This window comes from Stigmatopora argus, chromosome 22, assembly GCF_051989625.1.
Source record: "Stigmatopora argus isolate UIUO_Sarg chromosome 22, RoL_Sarg_1.0, whole genome shotgun sequence".
NCBI lineage: Eukaryota > Metazoa > Chordata > Actinopteri > Syngnathiformes > Syngnathidae > Stigmatopora > Stigmatopora argus.
The window spans coordinates 2,830,122-2,858,103 of record NC_135408.1 but is presented as its reverse complement, the minus strand read 5'-3'; the positions used below and the strand labels follow the sequence as shown (position 1 = coordinate 2,858,103).

The 27,982-nt window shown below is 39.1% G+C and overlaps 2 protein-coding genes across 4 annotated transcripts; both read right to left on the bottom strand.

The window, feature by feature from the left end:
- Positions 1 to 851: 851 nt before the first annotated feature.
- On the bottom strand, positions 852 to 15,212 carry ubash3ba (ubiquitin associated and SH3 domain containing Ba). Of its 3 annotated transcripts, none has more exons than XM_077592232.1 (15): positions 15,121 to 15,212; positions 14,528 to 14,942; positions 8,303 to 8,356; positions 7,927 to 8,113; positions 6,163 to 6,361; positions 5,909 to 6,078; positions 5,536 to 5,744; positions 4,803 to 4,947; positions 4,254 to 4,374; positions 4,050 to 4,172; positions 3,868 to 3,960; positions 3,116 to 3,260; positions 2,924 to 3,030; positions 1,623 to 1,732; positions 852 to 1,534 (listed from the first exon to the last, which is right to left on the bottom strand). In XM_077592232.1, exons 2-15 carry the CDS (start codon positions 14,653 to 14,655, stop codon positions 1,397 to 1,399), a joined length of 1,929 nt encoding a protein of 642 aa, XP_077448358.1. In that variant the 5' UTR covers positions 14,656 to 14,942; positions 15,121 to 15,212; the 3' UTR covers positions 852 to 1,396. The 3 variants fall into 3 exon arrangements, with proteins under 3 accessions (XP_077448358.1, XP_077448361.1, XP_077448359.1); XM_077592235.1 differs by having other exon boundaries at positions 14,528 to 14,684; positions 15,121 to 15,179; XM_077592233.1 differs by having other exon boundaries at positions 14,528 to 14,684; positions 14,790 to 15,176.
- Positions 15,213 to 15,710: 498 nt separating this feature from the next.
- Positions 15,711 to 25,980, bottom strand: f11r.1 (F11 receptor, tandem duplicate 1). Its single transcript, XM_077592236.1, has 11 exons — positions 25,879 to 25,980; positions 25,634 to 25,765; positions 19,270 to 19,329; positions 18,864 to 18,980; positions 18,472 to 18,615; positions 18,130 to 18,332; positions 17,852 to 17,954; positions 17,486 to 17,593; positions 16,858 to 16,870; positions 16,673 to 16,730; positions 15,711 to 16,585 (listed from the first exon to the last, which is right to left on the bottom strand). The coding sequence occupies exons 1-11, from the start codon at positions 25,922 to 25,924 to the stop codon at positions 16,550 to 16,552; spliced, it is 1,020 nt and encodes a 339-aa protein (XP_077448362.1). The 5' UTR covers positions 25,925 to 25,980; the 3' UTR covers positions 15,711 to 16,549.
- Positions 25,981 to 27,982: the final 2,002 nt, after the last annotated feature.

The following is a 27,982-nucleotide window of genomic DNA, read 5'->3' as shown; positions in this document are numbered from 1 at the left end:
GATTATTAGGAGTATCACCAACTTTTTAGACCTAAGTTTTCTACCATTTTCATTGACGAACGTGAAAGATGCTGCTACTGCTCTCTGCTGGTGAAATCTTGAATATAAATGGAGAGTTGAAACAAACAACAAGACATACATTAGCATTTAATTTTGCTTTTTGCCCGATGACTTTCACGCAAAAACAAAAGAAATTTGCACTATATTAGTAAGAATGTTATTTTTTGTGGGGAGAAAATATAACGGACAATTTATCAACTTTTATGTGCAATACATTTGTACATATTTCACAACCTCTATTTTAGACTTTGAGAGCCCCTGGCATGATTTTTATATAGAATATATATTTCTTTTTAATAAAATATCATTACCCAATGGTTTTAAATGGATTGAGATCTGAGAATACTGCAATTTAGAGAAACAATGCGAAATTGATATGGGTCATTATTGTATTTTGTAAAATAATTTAGACTTTAAAGTACTGCAAAAACAAATTCAATAAGTGTAAAATCTACTGATTTTAGAATGTTATTCTTTCCATTAAAAATATTCAAGCTCAAAGAAAAATAAAGCAAGCTTTACAAAACCTCCAAAAGGATGTAGAAAAAAAACTACCGAAACTTGTGCAACTAATGGCAATTAGACAAAAATCATATTGTAAGAGTCATATGTGATGACGACACACATTTTCTTATTCTTTTCTACCCAAAGCAATTTAAAGTACCTGTGCAATGTTAAAGGTCGAGAAGGTTGGATTTAAAGTTCAAGAATGTGAAACCTTGCATTTCTAATGTCTGGCATCAATGTAGCAAACGTTGCGAGATTCAATAAAATACAATCAGACGATCACATTCCAGCATCTTACTTTATTCATTTAAGCACAATGGATTATGGGTGAGTAAAGTGAAATGTGACGAATGATTTGTTTTTGTTTGTAAGTGTAAAAGAAATGAAAATATCAGTATGACAACAGCTTAAGATAATTAAAATAAAAAATATATATATTCAACATCAGGTTCCAGTGGGTGATATAGAAACTGAATTGGATCCATATAAAAATAATAATATTAAGAGCTAAATATTTGGTGAGGGGAAATGTTAGGGTAAGCCAGTGTGACATTTACTGAAATGAAATTGGATAAAAGAAGCAACCCGTTACCATCTTTTAAAAAAATCTGTTCTTCAGTATCAACAATTATTTTGTGCTTATTAAAATGATCATTTCTCTCGCAGAAAAAGTATTCCTGTAGCCTTTTGAATATATTTCTTGTCACAGTGTATACGCAGGGGAGAGAAAACAAAGCTACAGTTTCCTGTTATCTGCACATTCCTGAGCTTATCAATGTGCATTTCAATATATTTGCCATTGGGAATGATAATACAAATGTGTGTTTCTTCAGTCTTGCATTAGCATTTGCCTCCAGTCGAAGCTGTGATTGGGTCCATGTGTTAAAGGCAGGATAGGGGGGTCAACCAGCTGCCACACCCCCGTCTCGCCCATTTCTTCACAAGCACAAAATCCCAAATAGGGAATCTGCAGAAATGAAAAGAGCAGATGCACCTCTGTGTAATTGAGGGAAAACAGTAAGACATCTGTGTGATGTGATCTGCATCTGGCCGACCTTTCGCACAACTTGGACAAAGTCCTTGGAGTTTTGTGGGCTGAGGCCTTGTATCTGACGGGTGCAGGCCTCCAGGGAGGAAGCATGGGCCACAATCAGGACCTTGTTTCCTGTGTGAATGAGGTAAAAAGAACAACCATATCCACCAGATGCTACCACTACTTTGTTTTTAAATGTAAATACAGTGGTACCTCGACCTACGATCAGCTCTACCTATGACATGCTCGAGGTACGATGAAAATTTCGATCGAATAATTCGCCCTAGATACAATCAAAATTTCGAGATGCGACCAAGCCTTTTTTTGCTGCATCTCTTTCGTGTATAACTACTATATCTACGAGGACTGAACGATTTATTCAGATTAGTTTCTCCTACGCATCGACCAGGAAACGCACAACGCGCATGCGTGGGCAAAAAGAGGGCTTTCTGGGTAATGAAGTATACTCGTGCACACAACACCGATAGGCAATGGCACCGTTTCTCAGAATAAAACTTCATTACCCACAATCAATACGTGGGTAGGCTGTTATTCCTTCCTTAGCCTGTTAGCTCCCGCGATCGCTCATTCAAGACTACTTCTCGTTGGCAAGTGGTTGTGCGTTATCCTATTGTGAGGACATTTGTGTGCATCATTTTTGGAATATTTTGAAGGGAATACAACAGCAAACAGCCCATCGATAGCGAACGTGAGGGTGGAGCCGTGGCAAACAGCTAACCCGCCCAGAACGAAGGTAAAAAAAAAAAATAGAATTCAGTTTTGTGTAAAGTTACATTAAATGTATGTTTGAGTGGGTCTGTATATATTAATCCAAGTTAATTTAAATTTGTTTGTTCAGGTGAGTTGCCGTGGATAAAGTCCCCCCGAACACCTCCCCCCACGCCTCCGTGTATGTCGCTGTCTCTACCCTCCGCGAAATGCGTCTAATTTTACTTCCATTAAACACATTTTTTTAACTATTAAACCACTAGTTATGTGTTACTTTGTTAGTAGATGGCGAATTAGAAAAAATAAAACATTTTTTCCAATCCAATATCCTCTTTTTGGTGTTTTTTCAGAGGGTTGGAACGAATTAATTTGTTTTTAGTTCATTTCAATGGGAAACGTCCGCTCGAGTTACGAAAAGCTTGACATACGATCTCAGTCCCGGAATGGATTAAGATCGTATGTCGAGGTACCGCTGTATGCAACATTTAGCACTTATGTTAAGGATGACGAGGAAAAACAGTGACAGTTCGTACCAGCTGTAAAGTGGAAAAATAACAATTTGGTATAATATGGAAATGCGTGAGTCCACTCTACCCATATTCTTGCACTCTGAGAGGATTTCACGAGTTACTTGGAAGCTTCGACTGATGTAGGTGTCATAGGACTCAGAAGCCACTAGCTTGCTGATGGGAAAATGAGGACTATAGTAACAAGGGAAATGCAGATGTTAAAAAATGACAGGCTCACAGTTAATAGTGAATTTAAACCAGAACACAGGCTCTTTACCTGTAAGTCGTATCCACACTCATATTAGCAGCAGTCAGCTCTGTTGGGGGAATCCAAGTGGGTAAACAGGTGCCTGAAACCCACTTGGTCCATTCAAAAAGTCCAGGCTCCACACGAATTTTTGTCTTTCCCTCCTGTTGCAGACCTGAAAGAGAAAAACATTGTAGGTGCTACGTCTACTAATGCATTGCATTGATTAGTTGTGAGTACATTTGTATGTCTGGTACTGAAAACAAAAACAACACATTTGTGCAATAGCAACAGGATTTCAACTCCCATTATGGATCACAAGCTCTTATAACCTTCTACTGTGTTGTATTCGACATCATTCAAAAATACTAAACGGGTCTAATTTGAAGAAAAACATACTATTGTTTCAATGAAAAAGTTCTATGATCTCATCTCATCTCATTTTCTGAACCGCTTTATCCTCATTAGGGTTGCGGGGGGGTGCTGGAGCCAATCCCAGCTGGTTCTGGGCCAGAGGCGCGCCAGCCAATCGCAGGGCACAAGGAGATGGACAACCATGCACACTCCCACCCATACCTAGGGGCAATTTAGAGTGTCCAATCAGCCTGCCATGCATGTTTTTTGGAATGTGAGAGGAAACCGTAGTACCCGGAGGAAACCAAGTTCTATGATACATACACATAATATCTAAATGAATGCAATTTAATGTAATAATAAGATGACACAATTATAATAATACATTATATGTTAAAGAAAAAGGCAAATTATTAGGATGTTCCTACCCTGCAGAATGTGCTGAGCAGTCTGGACACAGCGGAGCGAAGGAGAGCAGTAAATAAAGTCTATTGGCGTATGGCTTTCCAACAAGGCTTCACCTGAAATGAACCACAAGACAGTATGATTCAATATTTGGGAACGAATATTGTCCAGTTTTCTTTTACTTTTATGTCAAAAGATAACCGACCTACAAGACGTGCTTGGGAGGAGCCAAACACAGTAATTGGACAATCTTTATCATAGTCCCAGTGACCACCGCTTCTGTTTGGCAGGCTAGATGGCATGTTGAGATTTGAGCGAATGTATCGGCCTGCGCCCCAAAAAATTAAGGTTTGTGGTCAGAGTATTATTGAGAAGCCAACGGGGTTACGTCTTCCCTCTGCGTACAAACCTTTGGCGTCAAAGCACTGAGTGACCCAATGTTTTCCAAACACAACATCCATCCTCTCCCCGTGTCGACATACAAACAATCGCATCTTGGATGTAGAGGACTGACCGGCTGGCCGCGTCACCTAAAATAAGGCGAAGGGAGACCATTTAAACTTTAACTTAATCCAAACAAGTGATAAATATCCATTAGAATCCATTACACCCAGAAGAAACTATATGGAAGAACATATGGAGTCATCCCCCTTAAAATTCCACTCCTAGAGGAAGACCACATGTTGGAGTATGGGGGATTTTTTTGTATTCATCCAGAAGAACAGATTGAGATCACTAATGTACTCTGTTGACTCACATTTTCGGTTTTAGTTCATACAAACAATGGTTTATGATATTCCCTGAATATGTCTGCAAGGATTCTGTTTATTGCATTGAAAGAAAACGGATGAATTTCCCCACTATCACAACAGAATGCATGTTAATGAGGCACATAGAATCTGAACCTTGAAGTGAGGTGACATTGTTCACAATATGGTCAAAAAATACAATAAAGTACCTGCATGGGAGGACAAGGGCCAGCAAGGCTGGGAGCATCCACCAGACTCTCAAGCAGACTGTCAGTGTGCTGCTCATCAAACAGTAACCCACTCAGGGTGCTCCCAGCATTAGATGGAGAGGTGTAGTTGAGAATAGAATGAGACCTAAAGGATTAGATTAAAATAATAATCATAATAAATAAAAAATAAACGCTTAAGATTCATGCAGGACTATTGAAGCTTATTGCATTCACCTTAAAAATAAAAAAAAGCCCTAGCCCTTTTTCAAATAAATTTATTTTTGGGGTTGTTGTTTTTTAATTAATTATTTTTACATATTTTACATATTATTATTATTAATATATTTTACATATTATTATTATTATTAATATATTTTACATATTATTATTATTATTATTAATATATTTTACATATTATTATTATTATTTTACATATTATTTTTCCAATTTATTTTTGGTGTTGTTTTTTGAGTTAATTATTTTTAGAAGAAATAAAACATTTTTTTCCAATCCAATATCCTGTTTTTGGTTTTTTTTCAGAGGGTTGGAACAAATTAATTTGTTTTTAGTTCATTTCAATGGGAAACGTTCGTTCGAGTTACGAGAATATCGACATATGAGCTCAGTCCCGGAACAAATTAAGCTCGTATCTCGAGGTACCACTGTAATGAAATGTTGGAACTCATTATCCGTCCTAGGGTAGACAAGAATTGTGCAGCACACTCGTTTTTACCCGTGAACGACCCATGTGTCCGACTCATCTGCGCGGTTGACGTAGTTTTCAGGCAGTAAGCCAGACAACCCCGTGCCCAGGGACGTTCCATAGACCCAGCCCTCGCTGGCGTTGCTTTGCTCCATAGGTGACATGAAGATGAAATCTCCAATCACCAGCTCAAGCTCGTCATCATTTTGAGGCACATAAGGGTACATCACTTGCAGTGTCTAAAAGAGATAGACATCGTATTTACTCAATGCTCAAGGTCAGATACATTGGACTGAAATCTTCTAAAAGTCAAGTGAGATGTGTTAGCTCTGCGAGCAAGACATTCTTTGTTTCACTGATGTATCATATAGTTCTGTCTTGACAACCTGATGTGTAGCCCTACCTCATGATTAGCAAAGCGAATATCCCGAGAGAAGAGCACAGCCAACCAGTCACAGCCTGATGAAACGTCCACATTTTTGGCCAGTTTTTCAAGAACTGGAAGATGACTGGTTTGGAATTGGTATGCCAATGTAACATGCAGTTGCTTCTTATGGTGCTCAACATGCACATCTGGACATAGAGAAATGGGCACAATGATGACATCACGGAAACTTGCTTTTAATTATGATGCTGACTGCAAGTATTGACATGAACCTGCTTTAGTTTCAGCTTCATTGGCAAAATCAGCTGCAAAACCCTTCAGCACCTCTGCTACTTGCTCTTCCACAAAAAGGCCAATAAAGGTAGAGGAAGTGTACAACTCTAGGGGAAGCGGCATGGGAATCCGTCCTTTCCACTTTGCCACGGTGCTTTGGAGGACATCAGACAGAGCCTCCACTTTCCCATCGGCACACTGGCGAAAAAGGAAAAAACAGCTAATAAAATTAATACTTTTTTTATTGATTGAATTGGTTGTTTGCGCTGCTACTAGTGTTATGTCTACTTAAATCTAAAGGCATATTAAAACAAATACTGCAACTTCTTTTATTTTGAAGTTGTGAAAATACGTGACCGGACGATTCGCCGAAAGACGTTTGGCCGACGGACAGTTCGCTGAACGGACGTTTCGCCGAAACGGGATTCGCGCGCTCGCCCCGCCCCCGGATCGTGTGTGTACATGTTTTTCAATCTCGGCCCGCGGGCCATATACGGCCCGTTACAGATAACATTCATTTAGGAATAACAAGGGCATGTACTGCCTCCCGCTGGACATATTTCTAAATACAAGTACGTACTACAATGTGCTGCCAATTTTTTATATTTTTTATTTTATCCTTGCGTTTAAAGTAGTAGCCATTTGGAGATCATGCAGAACAGTACGTGACAGAAGAAATAGAGAAAATAAAGTAGTAGTAACAGTAAGTACTAATGTAATGAAATTGTAAATCCAGAAATCCTACTCCAGAAAATTTACACCAGCATAGAAAACGTTGAGATTAATCTTTGAATTAAGGTTCTCAGCAAATCATGTTGAATATATATTTCCTAAAATAATGGGAAATTATTTAAAATTAAACTAGAAGTAAAAGTGTGCTTCATGGCATTTTCAGGTATTGTTCTCTAAGTCCTCTAGTCGGTCCAAGGCACTTAGAATTTCACATAAGTCTTCTAGTGTTGTTTTTTCTCAGTGTCAGACATCAATCCCCAGCTTTGATAAATTACATTGTGTGTCCAAATGGCTACTACTTTAAACCCAAGGATAAAATAAAAAATATAAAAAATTGGCAGCACGTTGTAGTATGTGCTTGTATTTAGAAATATGTCCAGCGGGGGCAGTACATGTCCTTGTTATTCCTAAATGAATGTTATCTGTAACGGGCCATATATGGCCCGCGGGTCGAGGTTGAAAAACATGTACACACACGATCCGGGGGCGGGGCAAGCGCACGAAACGTCCGTTCAGCGGACTGTCCGTCGGCCAAGCGTCCGTCGGCGAAACGTCTTTCGGCAAATCGTCCAAGTACCGTGAAAATGATTGTTTAATTTCAGAACAACACATACCATTTTAAATAATTATTGTCCCTCTCTCTACCCTCCGCAAAATCTGTCTAATTTTAGTTCTATTAAACACATTTTAATAATATTAAACCACTAGTTATGTGTTACCTTGTTTAATAGATGGCGAATTAGAAGAAATAAAACATTTTTTCCAATCCAATATCCTGTTTTTGGTGTTTTTTCAGAGGGTTGGAACGAATTAATTTGTTTTTAGTTCATTTCAATGGGAAACGTTCGTTCGGGTTACAAGAATATCGACATACGAGCTCAGCCCCGGAACGAATTAAGCTCGTATCTCGAGGTACCACTGTTGTTTTTTTCAATTATACCAAAATATTTATACAATGGTGATGCAGGACTTGATTGGGGGGAGGATGGTGTAAAAGTTATAACCATAGTAGACATGAAACTGAGACTTACCATAAAAAACTGGCAGAGGGTTACGTGGGGGAAGATATTGTGGGCCTTGTTTTTGCCGCACGAGAGGCGAGATTGCTGCCAGAAGAGCGAGAGCTGCTGAAGCAGTGGACCGCTGGGTCGCAGATACAACACATACTCCCTGGGTAGGGGGTCATCTAGGAAAGGGTCATCCACATGGGAAAAGAGCCTGGACACAAGAATTAAAATTTCACCTGCGTGTCAAAAGAAGGCTTAAAATAAAGTGAAGTAATTCCATAATAGCTTAGTATCACATGAGCAATTTGTTTAACATTCGAAATCTTTAGTCACAGTCCAGTGATTAATTAGAACCTGGCTAAAATAGTATCATGATCGTATGTGGGGGTGCATTTCTCACCAGTCACAAGCTGCCTGGACATTTTTCCCTCCTGTAGAAACCAAAGCTTTTAAGCTGCAAAGATGACAAGATAAAAAAACCACAGTCAAAATAAATAATAATGATGAAATAATTCATTCATACTAGGAGTCCATTTACTGGTATTGAAAGTCCAAAAAAGCACACTGAATTGGAAATAATAGAGAAAATGTTCATGGTTGGTTAATAATGCTGATTTTCTCTTTTATGAGTGTGTATGTCAACAAATAGAACAAAAACTATTCCAAACAAGCCAACAGAGATATGATTCTACCTCATTCATTTACTTGTAATAACTGTGTCTTTTTGTTCAGAATCAGAGGTTATTTGCACAAATTTCGTGCTGGTTATATGAAAACTACAGACTCTTTTCACTCCGTTACATAATAAAACCTCCACACATCAAGTGCTTAGCATAGATACTGTTTCTAACTGGTTTGAATAGATACGGACAGTCACTATTGTTCTATTGGGATGGAAGTGAACTGAAAACACTACTGCATTATTTTCCAATGAATTCGTTCATTTGCATTGTAACACTTCTGCAGTCCCATTCAATACGTGCTTTTATTTTTGGGGGCCAACTGAAACGGTTCTCAATTCACTGGGTTATCGACCTGAGGGCAGTGTGCAAAATTTGGACTACAGACAAAGCAGATTTATTGTGGAGAACTACCACAAAATGCATTGACTTACAAAATAGTTCACATTAATAGTGTGGTAATAGTATCATGAAGGCATGAAGAGATTACATTACAAAATCAAATCTCCATGAGCAGATTAGGATTCTCTTCAAGATGCACATCTTAAAATAGCTAGAAAGAATGTTAACGCCAAAGTGGGAAAAAAAACAGTACAGTAATTGTATGGGAGAATTTTAAGTACCGCCTTTTATTGTAAAACATAACAATATTAAAAATGTTAGGCGGCTGCCTAACATTTTTAATAATGTTATGGCCAAGCATCTGCCTCACAGTTCTGATATCGAGGATTCAATCCCAGGTTTGGACTTTTCAGTCTGCAGTTGTCGTGTTCTCCCAGGCTTGCGTGGGTTTTTTCCAGGTACTCAAGTTTTCTCCCCACATCCTACAAACATGCATGATTGAACACTCTAAATTTCCCCAAGGTATGAGTGTGAGCGTGAATGGTTCACTGTCTTCTTGTGCCCTGCGATTGGCTGGCCACCATTTAAGGGTGTGTCCTGCCTGGTTCCCGTAGTGTGCTGGGATAGGCTCCAGCACCCCCACGACACTTGTGGGAATAAACGGTATGGAAAATAAATGAATAATGTTAACTCATTGGCTGTTATTGATGGCAATAGATGTCTAATCCATATGAACTGTGAGGGTTGAAAGCAAATAAACGAATGTTCATTCAGTGCCAGATCTTGGATTGGACATTTACCAGTAACAAACATTTTAATTCACAGAAGGATGAAAAAAAGGCACATGAATGGAGATATACCATTAACGGTGGCATTAAAACGTTAATTAGGGTCATATCTGTGGGATGACCTAGTAACAGGATCTGTCAAATGGGCTGTGGTATTTGACAATTTTTTTATCATTAGTACTATACTATTTGGAGTGTACGAGTGCAGTGTAGTATAATTGTATAATAATCACTTCATAGATCTGTGGCTCAGGGTTTGAGCCAAAATCTACCAACGCTCGTGTGGCTCTTCTCCAGGTTGCCTCCAATATACCCAAATCATAAATGTGTTTGTATATTGTCCAGCTGTGAATATGATTTGAATTGGTCAGCGTCTTCAGATGCCTTGCAATTGCAAATTGAATGGTGACCGTTGGAGGCCATATAGCCAACTTTTTCCCAAATTCAGGTGTAAGGAAGCCCATTTGCTTCTGAAATCCTGTTTCAATTCCAATGCTGTAGTGAATAAACCAAAGTTGTAGGGAGGAGATGAGCCATTGTTTAACCCTGTGCGAATGTAGTTCAACTTCCAAAGCTGACGTACCCACACATCACTGATTATGTTTTAGCCCTTGAGAATCACATCTGCCATTTAATCCCTTTAGACTATTTTTGCCCCGGGATGAATGGTTTACTTTTATCTGCTCCACAAAGTACAAGCAGCCATGGAACTACTGTCCTAAATAGCTATGTACACCAAAGGCTTTTCCCTTGCCCCCAGCAAAAATCACCATGTTATTTATAAACTGCATTTCCTGTTCAGAGCTAGAAAAAAATGGGTTGCGAAAAATACCTCTTGATTATGTTTATCTTTTAGCTAGAAGTGACCATTACCAGATCATCTTTTATTCCAATAGTGTGGGTAATATTTCAGTTTCATATTCAACACACACACATAGATTGTATCTATGGTTTCCCTGCTAATTCTTTCAACAGTCTTCGCATAACATGACTAATGAAGTTCAACTGTGAAAAGATGTGGTATTCTATTGCAATATTGCAAAGGGTGATAAACCAGAAATACAGAAATCTGGTGATCAAAACTAATTGTTTGTAATGAATTCTGCAACAGTGTCAAGCACCAAAAGACCACTCCATGACTCATTTCAACAGGCAGATTAGCATTTCCTGTTTACAAGGGAAACACCATAATTAACTGAGAGAAGAGTTCCACACACACACAAAAAGGCATGCATGGATGACAAAGGTCAGGAAAACCCTTCTAATCCCACACTGTCTTTTCTTCAATTTGGACTACCAAATATTGAATATAATGGAACTTCCGATCACAATCAGTTTTCAATGTCGCAAGATAAACAAAGATACACAGTATAACATCCATGCAGCCAGTAGAGATGTTTAAGTTTTTGAATTGTAATTTTTTTCAAGAGGCGCTTTGCTGAGACCGATACCAATTTTTTTATACAATTAAAAATAATGCAATCACTAAGTAAAAATTGTGACCAAATCTGAAACACCAAATGTAGCTGTATAGTATCCTGATACCGATACTGAGTAGTATTGGTTTGGAACAGCACGAAAAGCCAGTGTATCATATAGTGTGAAAAATATATCATTTCTGTAATGCTGGCTGTTTTTACTCAATTACGTCCCAAAGATGGGCCGCTTAGGGTTGTTAACCTTTAAATCAGGAAGGACTTCTTGCTGTAAATGTGATCTTAAAACTTATTTGATAGTGTCTAGAACTGATTGACTTTTCCTCACAGCATTGTTTCATGAGCAAAGACAATGTCAGGTTATAACAGAGTGTGTCCGAGACACCATAAAGGAAGTGAGTGGGCCATTGCGTGGGTTAAGTAATGTCTTGTTTCACTTTCCACCTTTTTGTGGTGTGATCAAACTTGTCTAGAAGCCACATTAGTGAAATATAAAGAACAAATGTCTTGTTTTTCTGTGTAATCAGTCATTTAAGATATTTATTAGTTATTCAGCAAAATACTATAAAAGCTACACATGCGGTATTTGCTCATTCTGTTTTTTTTTTTGTGTGTGTACAAGAAATTTCATTGCAACCTCCTCTTCTGCTACCATCAAACCACAATCTCAGAGAATGCTTAGAAGGTCACAAGCCACTTCAGGAAATGGGCGAGTTCCGCTTAGCTGCCTTAAATCCAAGTTCAAATTTTGCTTATGAAAAACGCCTGCATCAGAATGTATCTCAACGTTATTATATTTACAGTTCAAACTGGAATTTATTCATAGAGTTATCTGTTCAAATCCTATCATTAGAAAATATATTTTTCTTTTTTTTATCATTAAATAAAACATCATTCGGAGTAGAATAACAATACTGGAGATGTATACATGAGGAAAACAACAACCTGGATGTCACACCAACTGAATTACGGGTGTGAACGGATGTTTGTGGCCTTGCTAGTGACATGGGTAACACTTCAGACATGGTTTCAGAAGCGGATTGTAAGAAATCTCATTTGGTATTTGTGATTTGCATTCAATACACAGCTAAGCCACATCACTGTTCCCCCCAAATATGCCATTCAGTCAATAGCTACATCTGTGATCCTCACTCATAAATACCCAAAAACAATCAATGATGTACAATAATCCCTCGATTATCGCGGTTAATGTAGACCAAACATGGCCGCGATAAACGAAAAAACGCGAAGTAGGGTCACCCCTATTTAAAAAAACTAATATATATATTTTTTTCTTTTTTACTTCAGTGCCGAGTCCTAGTAGCAGGCGGAGGACAGGGGAGTGGCTTCCGCTTGCGTGTTTCAGCGTGGATTATCACATTGTTATGAACTTTGATTTTTTTTTTTTATATAAAAAATCCCCCAGAAAAAATCTGCGATACTTGAAGCCGCAATATTCGAGGGATTACTGTATCCCCCCAAAACATGACTTTGTAAAGGCCGTTGACTGTATGTAAACATGCATTAGTTTAACTGAAGCAACCAAACCCAGCAGCTTTTTGTGTTTCAACTTCTTTTACAATTTAGGCAACACCAAAACACTTGGAGATAATCCACAAACTACAGATATGAAATCTATATGGGATCAGTTTGCCAACCAGTTTACGGACATCAGATATAAGCACCGAAGCGGAAGGTGATGGTGTCCTTGGATCTCCTCTCTAATTGCATGCTTCAATTCTTGAATGACTCAGCAACAACTCTAAATTAATCAGAATGATTGATTCTTGTATTTGTGTGTGTGTGTTTGTAATTATGTTTGATTCCCCCATCTCCCACACAAAGTCCTTCTTCCCCTACAACTAGACCCTGATGACAGATTTTCCCTAAATTAGACAAAAAAATCAAATAATAACCATAAGAATTTGTTGTAGTTAGTATTTTGTTGGCTCGGTGTGTTGTTTCACAATGCAACTAAATCATTTTATTGATAAAATGACAGAAACCACGTCAGCGAGTAAAACCTGACAGAATACAGCTATTTAATCGTTGGTTTTGAATGGTAGAAGAAGGCAAAAAAGTAATTTTTCAGTGTCTCAAATAGGTACGGGAACAAAAACAAAATTTTGTAGTATTGGCTAATTGGTTGATGCATTTATTTTCGATTCTATGACACCTCTTATGCCCATTTAATTATAATTATTGTCACTAGAGCAGCAACCTGCAGCTAGTCAAAGTAGATTTAAAATGAAAGATGGAGCCCTGAACCACTCGCCAGCCAATCCTATACATATACACACTACGACAAATAACAAACTACATTGAGAAGTATGGACTATGAATTTATTATCTAATGCATGTTTTTGGGATGTGGCTGTAAAGTGAGAAACCATACAAATGTCATGGAGATTTTGACATGGGCATTGTGCCAACGTGCTACAGTCTCATCTCATCTAATTTTCTGAACCGCTTTATTCTCATTAGGGTCGCGGAGGGTGCTGGAGTCAATCCCAGCTGTCTCCCCACCAGAGGCGGGACGCCTTGAATCGGTGGCCGATCGCAGCGCACAAGGAGACGGACAACCCTGCACACTCAAACCCATACCTAGGGACAATTTAGATTGTCCAATCAGTCTACCATGTATGATTTTTTTTTGGGGGGGGGGAATGTGGGAGGAAACCGGAGTACCCAGAGGAAGCCCACGCAGGCCCGGGGAGAACATGAAAACTCCACTCAGGTAGACCGATCTGGACGCACTAACCACTCACGTCACCGGGCTGCCCCGTGCTACAAAGTCATCCAACCTTAAACATAAAATGAAATGTAACTCGAGTTGAAGCCTAATTGATTTGATTTTGTGTATATGTACGTATATATACATATACATATATATGTGTGTACGTACACGTGTGTATATGTATATATATTTCAGCAACACACTTATTTAAGTATATATTTATTCATGTATTTATTAACTTATTACCTATCTATTTATGTCTAAAAATGCCTTTGCTATTTCTGCATCCTCACCCTCTTGCGACTGACAACGAAATTTCCCGAATACGGGATGAATAAAGTTATCCAATCCAATTCAATCAAACTGCTGTGCAAAAACCAGACTCCGTTTTCATTACACTGAAACAATCCATTTGTCACTCATGCATGAGGTTTGAGCATCATTACATAAGCTCCATATTTCATTCCCTTGTTTCCTGGCAACCCAACCTGCCCGCTTTCAAAAGTGAATGAGGAGGTTGATGGGGGAAAAATCCAAGACAGAAGCCGACAAGTGCAACATTTGAGTCACACAGCATCTTCAAATCTAAAAGGTGAGGTCAAAAATGCGCAGTACTAGAGAATATAGCCTCGGTGTACTCACGCCCTGGTTTTAGGAAAGCCCATTGACAGCAGCACGTCCAGAGTTGACCCATGTTTGACGGTGCCCGCCCGGGTCTGGCGCTGTCTCCGCGGTGTCACTTTGGCGTAAAGTTCATCTTTAGCAGCCATCGTTCACTGCTCCATCGGTAAGGACGGTCCTTTGACGTATTTAGTTACATTTAATGAAAACAAAACCATGTATAATTCATACCCCCAAAAAGGAAGGAAACAGCCTCATGGGGTTTAAATGAATTGCAGCCAACCCTTAGATTTTCAAGCAGCATTTCTGATGGGACCATCACATACGGGGTCGACCATGGCGAGTCCCCTCAACTGCTTGGGACAGCCGTGGAATCGAGCCACCGTCCCCGGCCGCTGAGAGGAACATGTCGGGCTCGCCTCTCGCATCCGGTCAGCTAGAGAAAGAAATCGGATGCAACTAAAAGGCTAAACTCGCTCCTTCCACCAACGACTTGCCTTCCCTAGCGAGACGGCAATCGGCGAGCCGTCAAGTCGGAGGCAGGCTGGCGTTAAATAGCGGATGGGCTGGTGGAAATGACGGCAGAGATAAAGAACTAGAGCGCCATTACTCACATGAGTGTGAAGTGGCGTGATGCAGAGTCGATCAGGAGGCGGATGGTGGAAAGAGTGCTTCACACTTCCTGTCCAAGAAAATGGGGGCGTAGTGCGCATGTGCAGTGAAAAAGGGTTTTCTTTTTGAAAATCATCAGTTGCCAGGGCAAAGGGGGGAAAGCTGTATTTTACTTTAAATATAGTTCGGAATTGATTATGATAAGGGGGGCATCAATTGAACTAATCGGAAAAAGAAGGGTTGGGTCACTTGGTCAAGAAGAAACTGTCTATAATCGTTTTAATTTTCAATAAATAACGGAATTGTTTAGCACTTGGGACCTGTTGGCTCCTCCCACAAATGTATATAGGTAATTTTATTTTTAATCCACAAACAGGTGAACCAGAAGGTCAGTCTCAAATTGAAAACACATTTCTCCACTCTATCTTAATTTTAATTTTGAAATTTATGCTATGCCCAGGAATTATCAGAAATATGCCAGATCCATTTTTCATAGAAAAAAAAAAGTCTGTTAGGAACAAGATCTTCGAGATAGAATTTAGTATTCTTGTAAATAAATTATTCATAACTGTGATGACATCAGTAGACTACACACATTTAAAAACAATTTATTTAGAATTTAGTTGCATTAATAGATTAACTCGTCAGCTTAAGAACTCGGGAGTTCACTTTAGAAAACATTCAGGGTTCGCCAAATAAATATTTAAAAACATTGTAAAATTTTATACTATTATGAAACAACACCCAATATGAACCCTGTAAGCAAGTGATTGTTGGTGAATTAACTATCAGAAAGTAAGACGAGTTTACAGCACCGAGAAGACTTTACAAATGATTAATTTTAGCATATTTGAAAATAAAATGTTAAAAGAATAACAAATCACAATTAATTGACACTCCTGTAATTTAGACAAGAGTTTACAGCAGCGAGATGACTTTACAAATGATTAATTTTAGAATATTTGAAAATAAAATGTTAAAAGAATAACAAATTACCATTAATTGACACTGCTGTAAATTACACAAGATTCTCCCTGATTTTTCACAAGAAATATATCATTGTGCGAGTAACATTCAGCAATATATTAGCCTGTTTGCATTACTTTAGTCAATGTCATTTTCAAACTGAAGTCAGAGTCAAACTGAAATTTAGAACCAACATAGCAGTTTATTTCTGGACGTAAATTTACGGTATTTTCTAAACAATTTTAATCTAAAATAAATTTGTCAGTCACACAAAAACGTAATAAAAAGGGACACATTTCACAGACAAAAGAATGGAAAAAATACTATATTTACAGAAGGTTTGTAAAAATGTTTCTAAAGATAGAGCATTTGATTATCCATTATTAAAAAAAAGTGTAAAATTACATAAAACACCAAAGGCACATGCTGAAAAAGTTCAAACCAGCGAGGACTGTTGCTTGTAGACTATACAACAAACGATGACTTCTGCTTGAATTCACCCTAGAAAACAAAGGAACACCACAACATTATTTGAATATCAACTGTACTATTTATGAACTGTTCTCGAAACTAAAGTTGGTATCATACATCATCATCTTCACCACCATACATTGAAGACGGCTGGTAGACCACCGCTTTTGGTTTGCTGCAAGACACATTTTAAAAACAAAACCAATTTCAAACTCAGAAGCTTAGAGGCGATGAACACACCAACTTGAAAAATATACTGATGTGACGTCAATAAATTGGACCTAATAAGCAAAACCTCTTACCTTTCTGTCATTCCTGTAATGAGAAGGAGAGAAGACAAATGAGAGATTGATCATATACAGTAATTCCTCGATTATTGCGGTTAATTGGGGGGTCGGACCCCACCGCGAAAAGTGAAAATACGTGTAATAGGGTCACCTCTATTTAAAAAAAAAAAAAGATTTCTTGAGTGCTGAGTCCTAGTAGCAAGAGTGGCTTCTGATTACGAGTTTCAGCGTGGATTTTCACATTATGAACTTAAAAAACATTTAAATAAAAAAATATATAAGCCACCTCGTGGTGTTGGGGTTCTTGTTGCAGGGGCGATATGGAAGATGCATGAATGAATTTAAAAAAAAAAATTAAAAAAAAAAAAAAAATTAAACATCCCCAGAAAAAAGTCTGCAATGTAGTGAAGCAGCGATAACCGAAGCGCAAAGTAGCGAGGGGTCTCTGTACACCTTTCAGGGTCGACAAATTAATCTTTAAGAATAATAAATAAAGAATAAATTTACTCTTCTGCAAATGATAAGCGTCGTTCGTATTCATTCCTCCATGCTGTTTCTTACAACCTTAGCATCAGTCCAAACAAGGAGGAAGGGAGTGATGAACTGTAACAGTCTACAAAAGGATGCATGCTTTAATACTCACGGGGAAGATATCCTTTCTTGTGAGCGTACCAAAGTCCCAGAGCGAGCAGCACAACCAATACAAGAGCCACAATTACCCCAGCGACAATGCCTCCTGTATTAACGTCACCTACAAAAAAAGTGCCATGAAATTTTAATTTTCTTCCATTATTTATCATTAAGCTGATTCATATCACTGAATGGTATTGTATGTGTATATTTTTTCGTAAAATTCTAGTTGTTTTCCAGGAAATATTTTGATATTTACAAATTTTAAAACATTTAATTGTCAATGTAATTGAGTAATAATGGTTTTGTCCCTAAATACCTCATTTGAAGAGGGCCTCAAAGTAATTCAAGGTAAGGAAACTGCATAATTTTTATTTACCGACTTCCATTTTCACAGCTCTACAGCGCTTAGATGGGCCAGCGCTGTTAAAAGCTTCACAGAAATAGTCGGCTGTATCCATCTTTTTGACAGAGGGAAACTCCTAAAGAAAACATATGATATGTATGAATAATTGTTGGGGAAAAAACAAGCTGAAAAGAGCTGCATTAAAAAAACAGAAGAAAAAAAAACAGGACTGGCTGTAAATTTAGAAAATAAAATAGAAAAAAAAAAAAATAAATAAAAAAAAAAAAAAAAGAGTAAAAGCTGTACCCTACCAGGTGGCCATTTGCAGAGTTCAGCAAATATGTACTATTCTGGAAACCAGAAACCTTGCTAGGCTCAGGTGGCAAAAGGATGTTGTTTCGGTACCACTTGTACTGGGAAGGGGGGGAGCCATCTTTATCATGGCAGGACAGAATGACCTTTTTACCAGTTGTCGCCGAGGTGGGGATCCGACATAGGGGTGGCGACGGAGCCACTGGGGATAAAAACAGAAGATGTGGTTAAATGGCAAAATTTAAATTTAAAAAAAAAAAAAGGCAGACTCAAAAATAAATAAGTACAAAAGAATGTAAAAAAAATTAGAACGTGTAATAAAAATGACTTGAAATATTTACCGAGAACTGTAAGCTTCACCCTGGCCTCCCCAAACTGGCTATTGACACCAGACACCTCACAGTCATACACTCCGTTATCCTTACGGGTCACTTCCTTAAATCTCACATTGCTGCCATGCATGGTCACACGGTTGGCATATGGACCTGGGAAAGAAATTGTCCATGAATTGCCACACAATGTAATTCACTATCAGCTTGCCATTGAGCATGCTACTTGGTTAATGTTTAACAGTCGTGGGGTCCTACTGCTGCTAGGGTTTAGTAGCAAAGTTGATTTAGTAGCAAAGTTGAGAATTTGGTTGAAAGTTGAGAATGGGAATTTAAATTTTATAAATAAAAGTAACAAATTGGACCCTGCAAACCTTGAAAGTATCTATTTGCAAATAGCTTACCTGTGGGTTTCCCATCATAAAAGACATATTTCTGTGACCCTGTAAAGTCCTTAAACTTCCACTCTACTCTGGCATTTGAGCCAAAGTCCGCAGAATAGGAACAAGTCAGATCAACTCCTGTAATAATGCATAGCATGAAAAAAATTAAAAATGTATATTTTCATAATATAAAATTTCTATTGCAATTGGATAATTGTAACAAACCACAGAAAGTAAAAGAACAAAAAGGCAGATATGTTAGTGTCACAACACATTTGTCGTGATTCATTAAAAAGCTTAATAACTGTCTACTATAACAACCTATTTTAATTATTAGACCAATAAGGAAAAAAGCACAGGTCAGACATGCATTCTATTCCTCCAGAATGACCGTTTAGGATGTACTACGTCTCTGAGAAAACCTCACCTGTATTTTCTTTGACTTGCACGTTTGCATTGGATGTTGTAACCGAAAAGCCACTTATGACTGTTGACAAAAATGAACAGAAATAAATTATTAATGATGTGACAGGTTTTTTTTAATAAAGAAAATTAAAACCTTGTACACATGGGAATACAATTCCTTGCAATTAGATTCTCATGCAAAGTCTAATGGCTTAATTTAGTTGTGCAGTTCAGTTGTATTAACCTTGTTCGCTACATTTCTTTTAATCTTTAAGACCAGTTTCAGCAAAAGTACACATTCATCTATTAAATTTACAAGTAGCTTATCCTCAATAACAATGTGCAATATCTTAGATTGTGCAATATTTTAGAATTTACCTTGCCCGGACATGATTTTTTATATTACTGTATTTTCACGACTATAAAGGCGCACATAAAAGTCTTAAATTTTCTCCAAAATAGACAGGGCGTCTTATAATCCAGTGCGCTTTCTATATGGTCCAATACTAAAATTGTTATCACGATAAAATAAAATAAATCAATCGATAGGGTACAGCTCTCACAACTACGGCAAGCAGCCCCCAACTCTACTATTTTCCCCGTAGAAAAAGTACTGCGCAGTGACTGCTGTGATATATAGTTCTTTTGTCAATACACCCAATGGATTGTGGTCTGGACATCGACATCAACACAGCTTTACGAAGCATGGAAGGCAGCGTTGGAATAGTTACGCTAGCTACTAGCTAGCTACTATTTGCGAATGGATTGTGGCCGCCTGGACGAACGTATAAAACTCAGCGTTTTTGATGACTCATTCAGACAATTGTTCAATTCGGACACAGAAAATGAGAACTTTGATGGATTTGTGGGTGATGATGACGCGAGTACATTGTAAAATTGCTAAATAAAGTACAACCGAACTCAGTTTTGCTTCAGTTGCCTTTTTAAAAACGTGTTTTTAGCGCTGTATGTTTTATATGGTGTATGTTTTTACCATGCCTGGCTGCGTCTATAAAAACGGTGCGTCCTTTTTGTGTGTAAAATACAGAAATAGCACTCGTTACTGACACTGCGGCTAAAAATATGATGTGCCGTATAGTCGTGGAAATATGGTACTTATGTTTTTACTGAGAAACACGCACTTTGTGGAGTAGCACCACTAATTTCGTTATATGCAGCTGTTGTATAATGACAATAAAGGCTTTTGATTTGAGAATGTGACATTTCCATCAAATTATGCTTAGCTGGAATGGGCTCCAGCACCACCACAACCCTTGAGTGTAAGCGGCACAGAAGATCAATGAATTAATTTATATATAAATGCATATATTCCATTCTGGCGGCCCTGCGGCTTGAGTGGTTAGTGCGTCAGCTTCACAGCTCTGGGGTCCTGGGTTCAAATCCAGGTCGGTCCACCTGTGTGGAGTTTGCATGGTCACCCCAGGCATGCGTGGGTTTTCTCCAGGTACTCTGGTTTCCTCCCACATTCCAAAAAACATGCATGGTAGGCTGATTGGACACTCTAAATTGCCCCTAGGTAGGAGTGTGAGCGTGAATGGTTGTCCATCTCCTCGTACCCTGCGATCGGCTGGCCACCGACTCAGGGAGTCCCCCGCCTCTGGCCCAAAGTCAGCTGGGATAGTCTCGAGCAACCCCCACAACCCTAGCGAGGATAAAACTGTTCAGAAAATGAATCAATGAATATTCCATTCTCTCTCCTAAATTAGATTCCAAGGTAAGAAGTGTACTGTGCCTGCCGGAAAGACATAAGCTTCTAAAGTTAAGTTGTTATTTTATTTATTTTGCTTATTTGTTTGCTTGCTTTGAGTTGTTTTCATATGACCAGTTAACCTTTTAGTGGTAAGTTCAGACATCAGAATGCATCTTACCGTGCTATGTTGTTATCCTCCCCCTCTCAGAAGAACTATGCAAGTTGATAAAAGAGGGATTTGTGTGTTGAGGTTTATGTTGCTGTGCCAATTTCAAAGTTGGATTTTGCATACAAGTCACAAAATAAAGAATGTTTATTCTCTTAAAATGGCAATCAGTAGAAACGCAGATTAATCTTGGCTTTAGCTATCAAATACAAGCAGACTTTACTCTGTAATGGCTACGCTTGACAATACAACAACAACAACAAGAAATTTGTAATACAGTTGTGGACAAAAGATTACGTGCACTTGTGAAGAACATAATGTCATGGCTCTCTTGAGTTTCCAGTTATTTCTACAACTCTGATTTTTCTCTGATAGAGTGATTGGAACAGATACTTTGTCACAAAAAACATTCATGAAGTTTGGTTCTTTTATGACTTTATTATGGGTCAACAGAAAAAGTGATCAAATCTGCTGGGTTAAAAATATACATACAGCTACACGAATTAGCAATTTTGGTGATTTAGAAAGGTGTCAGTGAAATATGCTTAACTTCTTGTGAGTGATTATGAGTGACTACAGCTGGTGACTTCTCTGAGGCCATTTAAATGGGGCTCATTGGATGCAAACGCCCACAAACACTACAATGGGAAAGTCAAAGGAGCTCAGCATGGATCTGAAAAAGCGAATCCTTGACTTGAACAAGTCAGGAAAGTCACTTGGAGCCATTTCAAAGCAGCGGCAGGTCCCAAGAGCAACAGTGCAAACAATTGTTTGTAAGTGTAAAGTGCATGGCACTGTTTTGTCACTGCCACGATCAGGAAGAAAATGCAAGCTATCACCTGCTGCTGAGATAAAATTGGTCAGGAGGGTGAAGATTCAACCAAGAAGCACCAAAAAGCATATCTGCCAAGAATTAGAAAATCAGCCCAAAGATTGGGTCTTGGGCGCAGTTGGGTGTTCCAACGGGGAAATGACCCCAAACACACATCAAAAGTGGTAATGGAATGGCTAAATCAGGCTAGAATTAAGGTTTTCAATTGGCCTTCCCAAAGTCCTGACTTAAACCCCATTGAGAACTTGTGGACAATGCTGAAGAAACAAGTCCATGTCAGAAAGCCATCAAATTTAACTGAAATGCACCAATTCTGTCAATAGGAGTGGTCAAATATTCAACCAGAAGCTTGTGGATGGCTACCAAAAGTGCCTTATTGAAGTAAAAATGGCCAAGGGACATGTTACCAAATAATTGAAGTAAAAATGGCCAAGGGACATGTTACCAAATATTAGCGCTCCTGTATGTATATTTTTGACCCAGCAGATTTGATCACTTTTTTCTGTTCACCCATAATAAAGTCATGAAAGAACCAAACTTCATGAATGTTTTTTGTGACAAAGAAGTATCTGTTCCAATCACTCTATCAGAGAAAAATCAGAGTTGTAGAAATAACTGAAAACTCAAGAGAGCTATGACATTATGTTCCTCACAAGTGTATGTAAACTTTTGACCACAACTGTACATAATTATCTTACTTTTCAGGCACATTACATTATGTAAGATAATTTCTGACAATGTCCCAGATTATCTCATGATATGCAAGAGTGCCACACTACTTTCTTTGAATCATTATAATTAACTAATATCTGTAATCAAGCCACTCATTCCCCTACTTGAAGTGCAGCTCAGATGGAACAAACACAAAAGAAAACATAGAATCTCCCTGAATGATTACAAAGACCAATGAAAACAGGACCTTCCTACAGTGAGAAAAACTTTCAACAGCACCTATCAGGCTCCGGGCCTACCAGTGAACGTGACAAGCAGCCTACAGGGCGTGGACACAAAACAAGTCCACAACTTGCGTCAAAACAACAGTACAGTCGTACCTCTACTTACGAATGCCTATAGGTGAGAAAGGTTCAGGTTACCAATTTTTTTTATATACAAATGAGTGACTCGAGATACGAAAAAGATCCAAGTTACGAATTCCCCCGAAAAGTAAATGAATTTCCTTATTTTATTTTGAATTCTCATCATTAAGCGATTAGAAATTACAAATGCAGCGTGGCACAAATTTTCACACACAGTCTAAAACGTCCTACAAAGTGGACGGCTTTCGGCCCCGGTAGAATGGGCTATTGTCGCCCGCCATCTGGCGGACAAACATGGGTATTACGTCTATAACAACCACGGAGGGAGATATTTCAGAGGCACTGTCATATGCTTTAGATCAGGGGTCCCCAAACTTTTTCTTGTGAGGGCCACATAACTTTTCCCTTCTCTGATGGGGGGCCGGTGTCAGTTTGTAACAGAAAAAGCCATGGAACATTAACTTTCTGTTGTGCCATGCACAATCTTCTCCCTTTGCTCTGAAGTTTATGCACGACACCACAACCGTCATTACAGAATCCCACGTCAACATTTTGCAGCACAGTGCTTGGTGGTGAATTTGGCAGTGGACTCGTAGCGGGGCGGTGAGACCCCTTTTTTCCAACTCCCGGTTCATGCGTCCCATTATTAGACCGCGAGTTTCGGCCACCATGCTAGGAGCCCCGTCAGTCGTGATGCTAGCTAGCTTTGACCAGTCCAGGTCCAACTTCTCCATGGTTTGGCACACTTTGTCAAAAATATCCTCTCCCGTTGTAGTCCCTTTGAGACTTTGGAGGGCTGCCAGATCCTCGCAAATCTCAAAGTTTGCGCTAACTCCACGAATAAAAATGAGCAGTTGCGCTGTGTCTTGCACGTCCGTGCTTTCATCCAGTGCTAATGAAAAAAAGTCAAATTATTTCGTCTTCTGCTGCAGCTGGGCATATACATTACTCCCGATTTGTTCAACGCGTCTGGTCATTGTACTCGCCGACAGACTTACGGCATTAAATGCATCTTTCTTCTCGGGACACACCTCCTCCGCGACAGTATCCATACATTTCTTAACAAACTCTCCGTCAGTGAAAGGCTTACCGCTGCTTGCTATCAATTTAGCAACCCAAAAGCTGGCCCGAGCGGATGCCTGGTTCTGCTGAGATAGCAGTCCACTTTTTCGCTTTGAGAGTTTGTCTGCTCGTATTTGGCCTTGCAATCTATCGTACTTGTCTTTGTGACGGGATTCATAGTGTCGGCAAAGATTGTATTCTTTGAATACCGCCACCGTCTCTTGACAAATGAGACAAACAGCCTTTTCTTTGCATTGAACAAAAAAAATAATCGTTTGTCGACTCCAGGTTAAATATCCTGCATTCTGAATCAATTTTTCTCTCACCTAACTTTTTCGCCATTATTCCGTTCTCAAACAGGTTGCAGTTTTAATATGCTTGAATAGTCCGCGATGGTCCCAGGGCTCCGCCCTCACCTGCGATCGTCCAGATGTCTCGGTAACACTGCTCGTGCATGCAACGGTGGACGTGCCCACATGCATCAAAGGGAAACACTCTCCCTGCGCGTGTCACCAAAGAAGCAATGCGAAGCCCCGCTTCACTGGGATGATTTGTGGGCTCAGCAGGGGTGCAATGAACCAAACACAAGATTAAAATGTCCCAGTCTTCAAGGCCAAATAGGAAAAAAAATCTGATAGCGTCTCTGGTATTGTTCAGAGGGCCGGTCCAAATGTGCCAGCGGGCCGCATCCCCCCCCCCCAAAAAAAAAAAATAAAATAAAAAAAAAAAATTCCGATAGCGTCTCTGGTATTGTTCAGAGGGCCGGTCCAAATGTGCCGGCGGGCCGTATCCGGCCCGCGGGCCGTAGTTTGGTGACCCCTGCTTTAGATATTTTAAGACATTAATAAATCATTTACTTATAATTTTCTCTTATTTTTGTGTTACCTCACGTTTCATACAACATTGGGCCACCTTGACCAATTTTAAAGGGTTTAGTTGGTAGCTGTGTGAGGACCGTGGAACAAATTAGAGAATTTACATATGAAGTACACCACCACTTACGAAATTTTCAAGTTACGAAAAAAGTATTGGAACCAATTAAAAAAATAGATTCATATTTTTTGGGTAGGGTTAAGAACTGCACAATATGGCAGGAGACAATATAATATACTCTTTAACAGTCTAATAACAATATAAAACTTAAAAATATATATCAACTGAAAAAATATATAATCACTGCGTACTTTTGTTTTCGATAAATGCTTAACACAGCTCTGGAATTGGACCTCTTTAGATCTCCTAAAGAAACTACCTACGCCCAGTGTTGTGACGAAACCATTCGACTGCCATTTTTGGAATTCAGAACCAGTTTCGGATTTCAATTGATAAGATTACCCGTTCCACAAACGATGTCCGAGTCTGACATCTATAATTAGGTCTACACAGGTACTGTGTGCACAATCGCCTTAACTTTCCCAACACACCTGAATAGAAATGTACAGGACTCCATTTTGGAAAATTTATTTAACGTTCATCACGACAAATACTGTAATAGATTCACCACAATATACAGGCCGATAAAAATTCCAACTTAAATGAGATCTGCGCGTTTAGGAAAAAGTTAGTTTAACAACTTACCTGTCGCAGCGCAAGCAAATAAGAGCACCGAAACCAACCAGCCGGAAATCATCTTCGTGTTGGCCACTCTTTCGTTTATTCCCCGACTTCCACTGGGCGAAAAAGTCACACAGGCAAGACTCCAAAAAGGAACTTAAAGAAGAGCCAAAGAAGACAAGGGATAAAGGCAGAAATCCAGCCGAATATTGCTAAACGCGCAGCTCAGTAAGATTCAGATGAGTGCGGCTGCTCGAAAGAGACTTCACCTGCTTCGTGGTAGCGTTTAAATGATGTCATTTCCGGTATCAACATCGCGCAGGTGAGCAAGAACGAAGACGAACAACAGGTCCGACAACTAAATACCAGTGCAATCGCTGGAATAAGCAACGTTAGCAAACGTGAGTTTATTATTTTTTATTAATAAAGCCGATTAAGCGGGGCACAAGGAGACTAAGGACAACCATGCACACTCACACCCATACCTAGCAATTTGGAATTTACCTTGCCCGGACGTGACTTTTTAATATTACTTATTTAGATTTTACTGGGAAAACATACTTTGTGGAGTAGCACCACCAATTTCGTTATACGCAGCTGTGTATAATGACAATAAAGGCTTTTGATTGATTTGATTTGATTTAGAGCAGGTGTCAAAGTGACGGCCCGGGGGCCAAATCTGGCCCGCCGCATCATTTTGTGTGGCCCGGGAAAGTAAATCATGAGTGCCGACTTTCTGTTTTAGGATCAAATTAGAATGAAGAGTATAGATGTATATTAAATTTCCTGATTTTCCCCCTTTTAAATCAATAATTGTAAAAATCATTTGTAAAATCTAAAAATATATTTTAAAAAGCTAAAATATACATTGTTTTAGATCTATAAAAAACTGAATATTCAGGTCTTTTAATCCGGTTCTTTTAATCCATTTATTTAAAAAAATCTAAATATTATATCTAAAATGGTCCGGCCCACATGAAATCAAGTTGACCTTAACGTGGCCCGCGAACCCACCCGAGTCTGACACCCCTGATTTAGAGTGTCCAATCAGCCGACCATGCTTGTTTTTGGAATGTGGGAGGAAACCGGAGTACCCAGAGGAAACCCACACGCAGGCCTGGGAGAACATGTAAACTCCACACAGGTGGAAATGACCTGGATTTGAACCCAGGACGCCAGAGCTGTGATGCCGACACGCTAACCACTCGCTCCACCAGGCCGCCCACGGACAGCGCCTGGTTTGTAATAACTTTGCATACTTCTGTTGTTCAAATCGTCATGCGTCATCAAGGTGCCGTGTGTGTTATTGTATGCGTCAAAGCTCAAAGGGAAACGAAACGCTTTGGTTTCTACTAATCGCGTGATAGGCTATTATTGTGATTTATACTCCGGCTCAAGGTGTACAGCTGCTATCAGTAAAGAAAATACTGATTTAATACATACTACCAAAAATGCATCTTTGTTCATAAATTATTGCCATATCAGTGGCAGTTAAAATAATAATGTTAGTTTACCCGGTGACGCGAGTGGTTAGCGAGTCGGCCTCACAGCTCTGGGGTCCTGGGTTCAAGTCCAGGTTGGTTCACCTGTTCTCCCGGGCCTGTGTGGGTTTCCTCCGGGTACTCCAGTTTCCTCCCACATTCCAAAAACATTCATGGTAGGCTGATTGGACACTCTAAATTGCCCCTAGCTATGAGTGTGAGCGTGAATGGTTGTTTGTCTCCTTGTGCCCTGCAATTGGCTGGCCACCAATTCAGGGTGTCCCTCGCATCTGGCCCGGAGGCAGCTGGGATTGGCTCCAGCACCCCCCGCGATCCTAATGAGGATAAAGTGAGAGAGATGAGAGATTTGTGTCACAGGGGCTCATAAATGTATGTTGGAAAACAACATTTCTGTAAATAACCCTTTAATGTGCTAATTGATGGACACAAAACAAACATATGCTTTACATGTCAATGAAATATAAGAATAGCTCATTAGCACTCTTACTCTAAATGATACATACATTAAATATCCCATAGAAACTTTATTACTACCTTATTAAATGTCACGTATCCTTGCTTTGCATTATAAATTAAACATTCTTTTTTTCCCATAATCCCGATCTTGATTGCCTGTCTTCATCTGAGGTTTTCACCGTGAGCATACGGTAATCTAAACAATTCGGCAGCTTTCATGCAAGTGCACTTTTTCCTTTGTGCTTACCATAACAGCCATATTGTCAGCTATAAGAACATGTAAACATTTTTGATATAACCAGAGATGACCTTCAGTATTGTAAATATACCAGTAGCCACCTATTGTGATGACCTTCAGTATTATAAACATACAAGTACCCACCTATAGTGATTTATAGACATACTTTCTCATGCA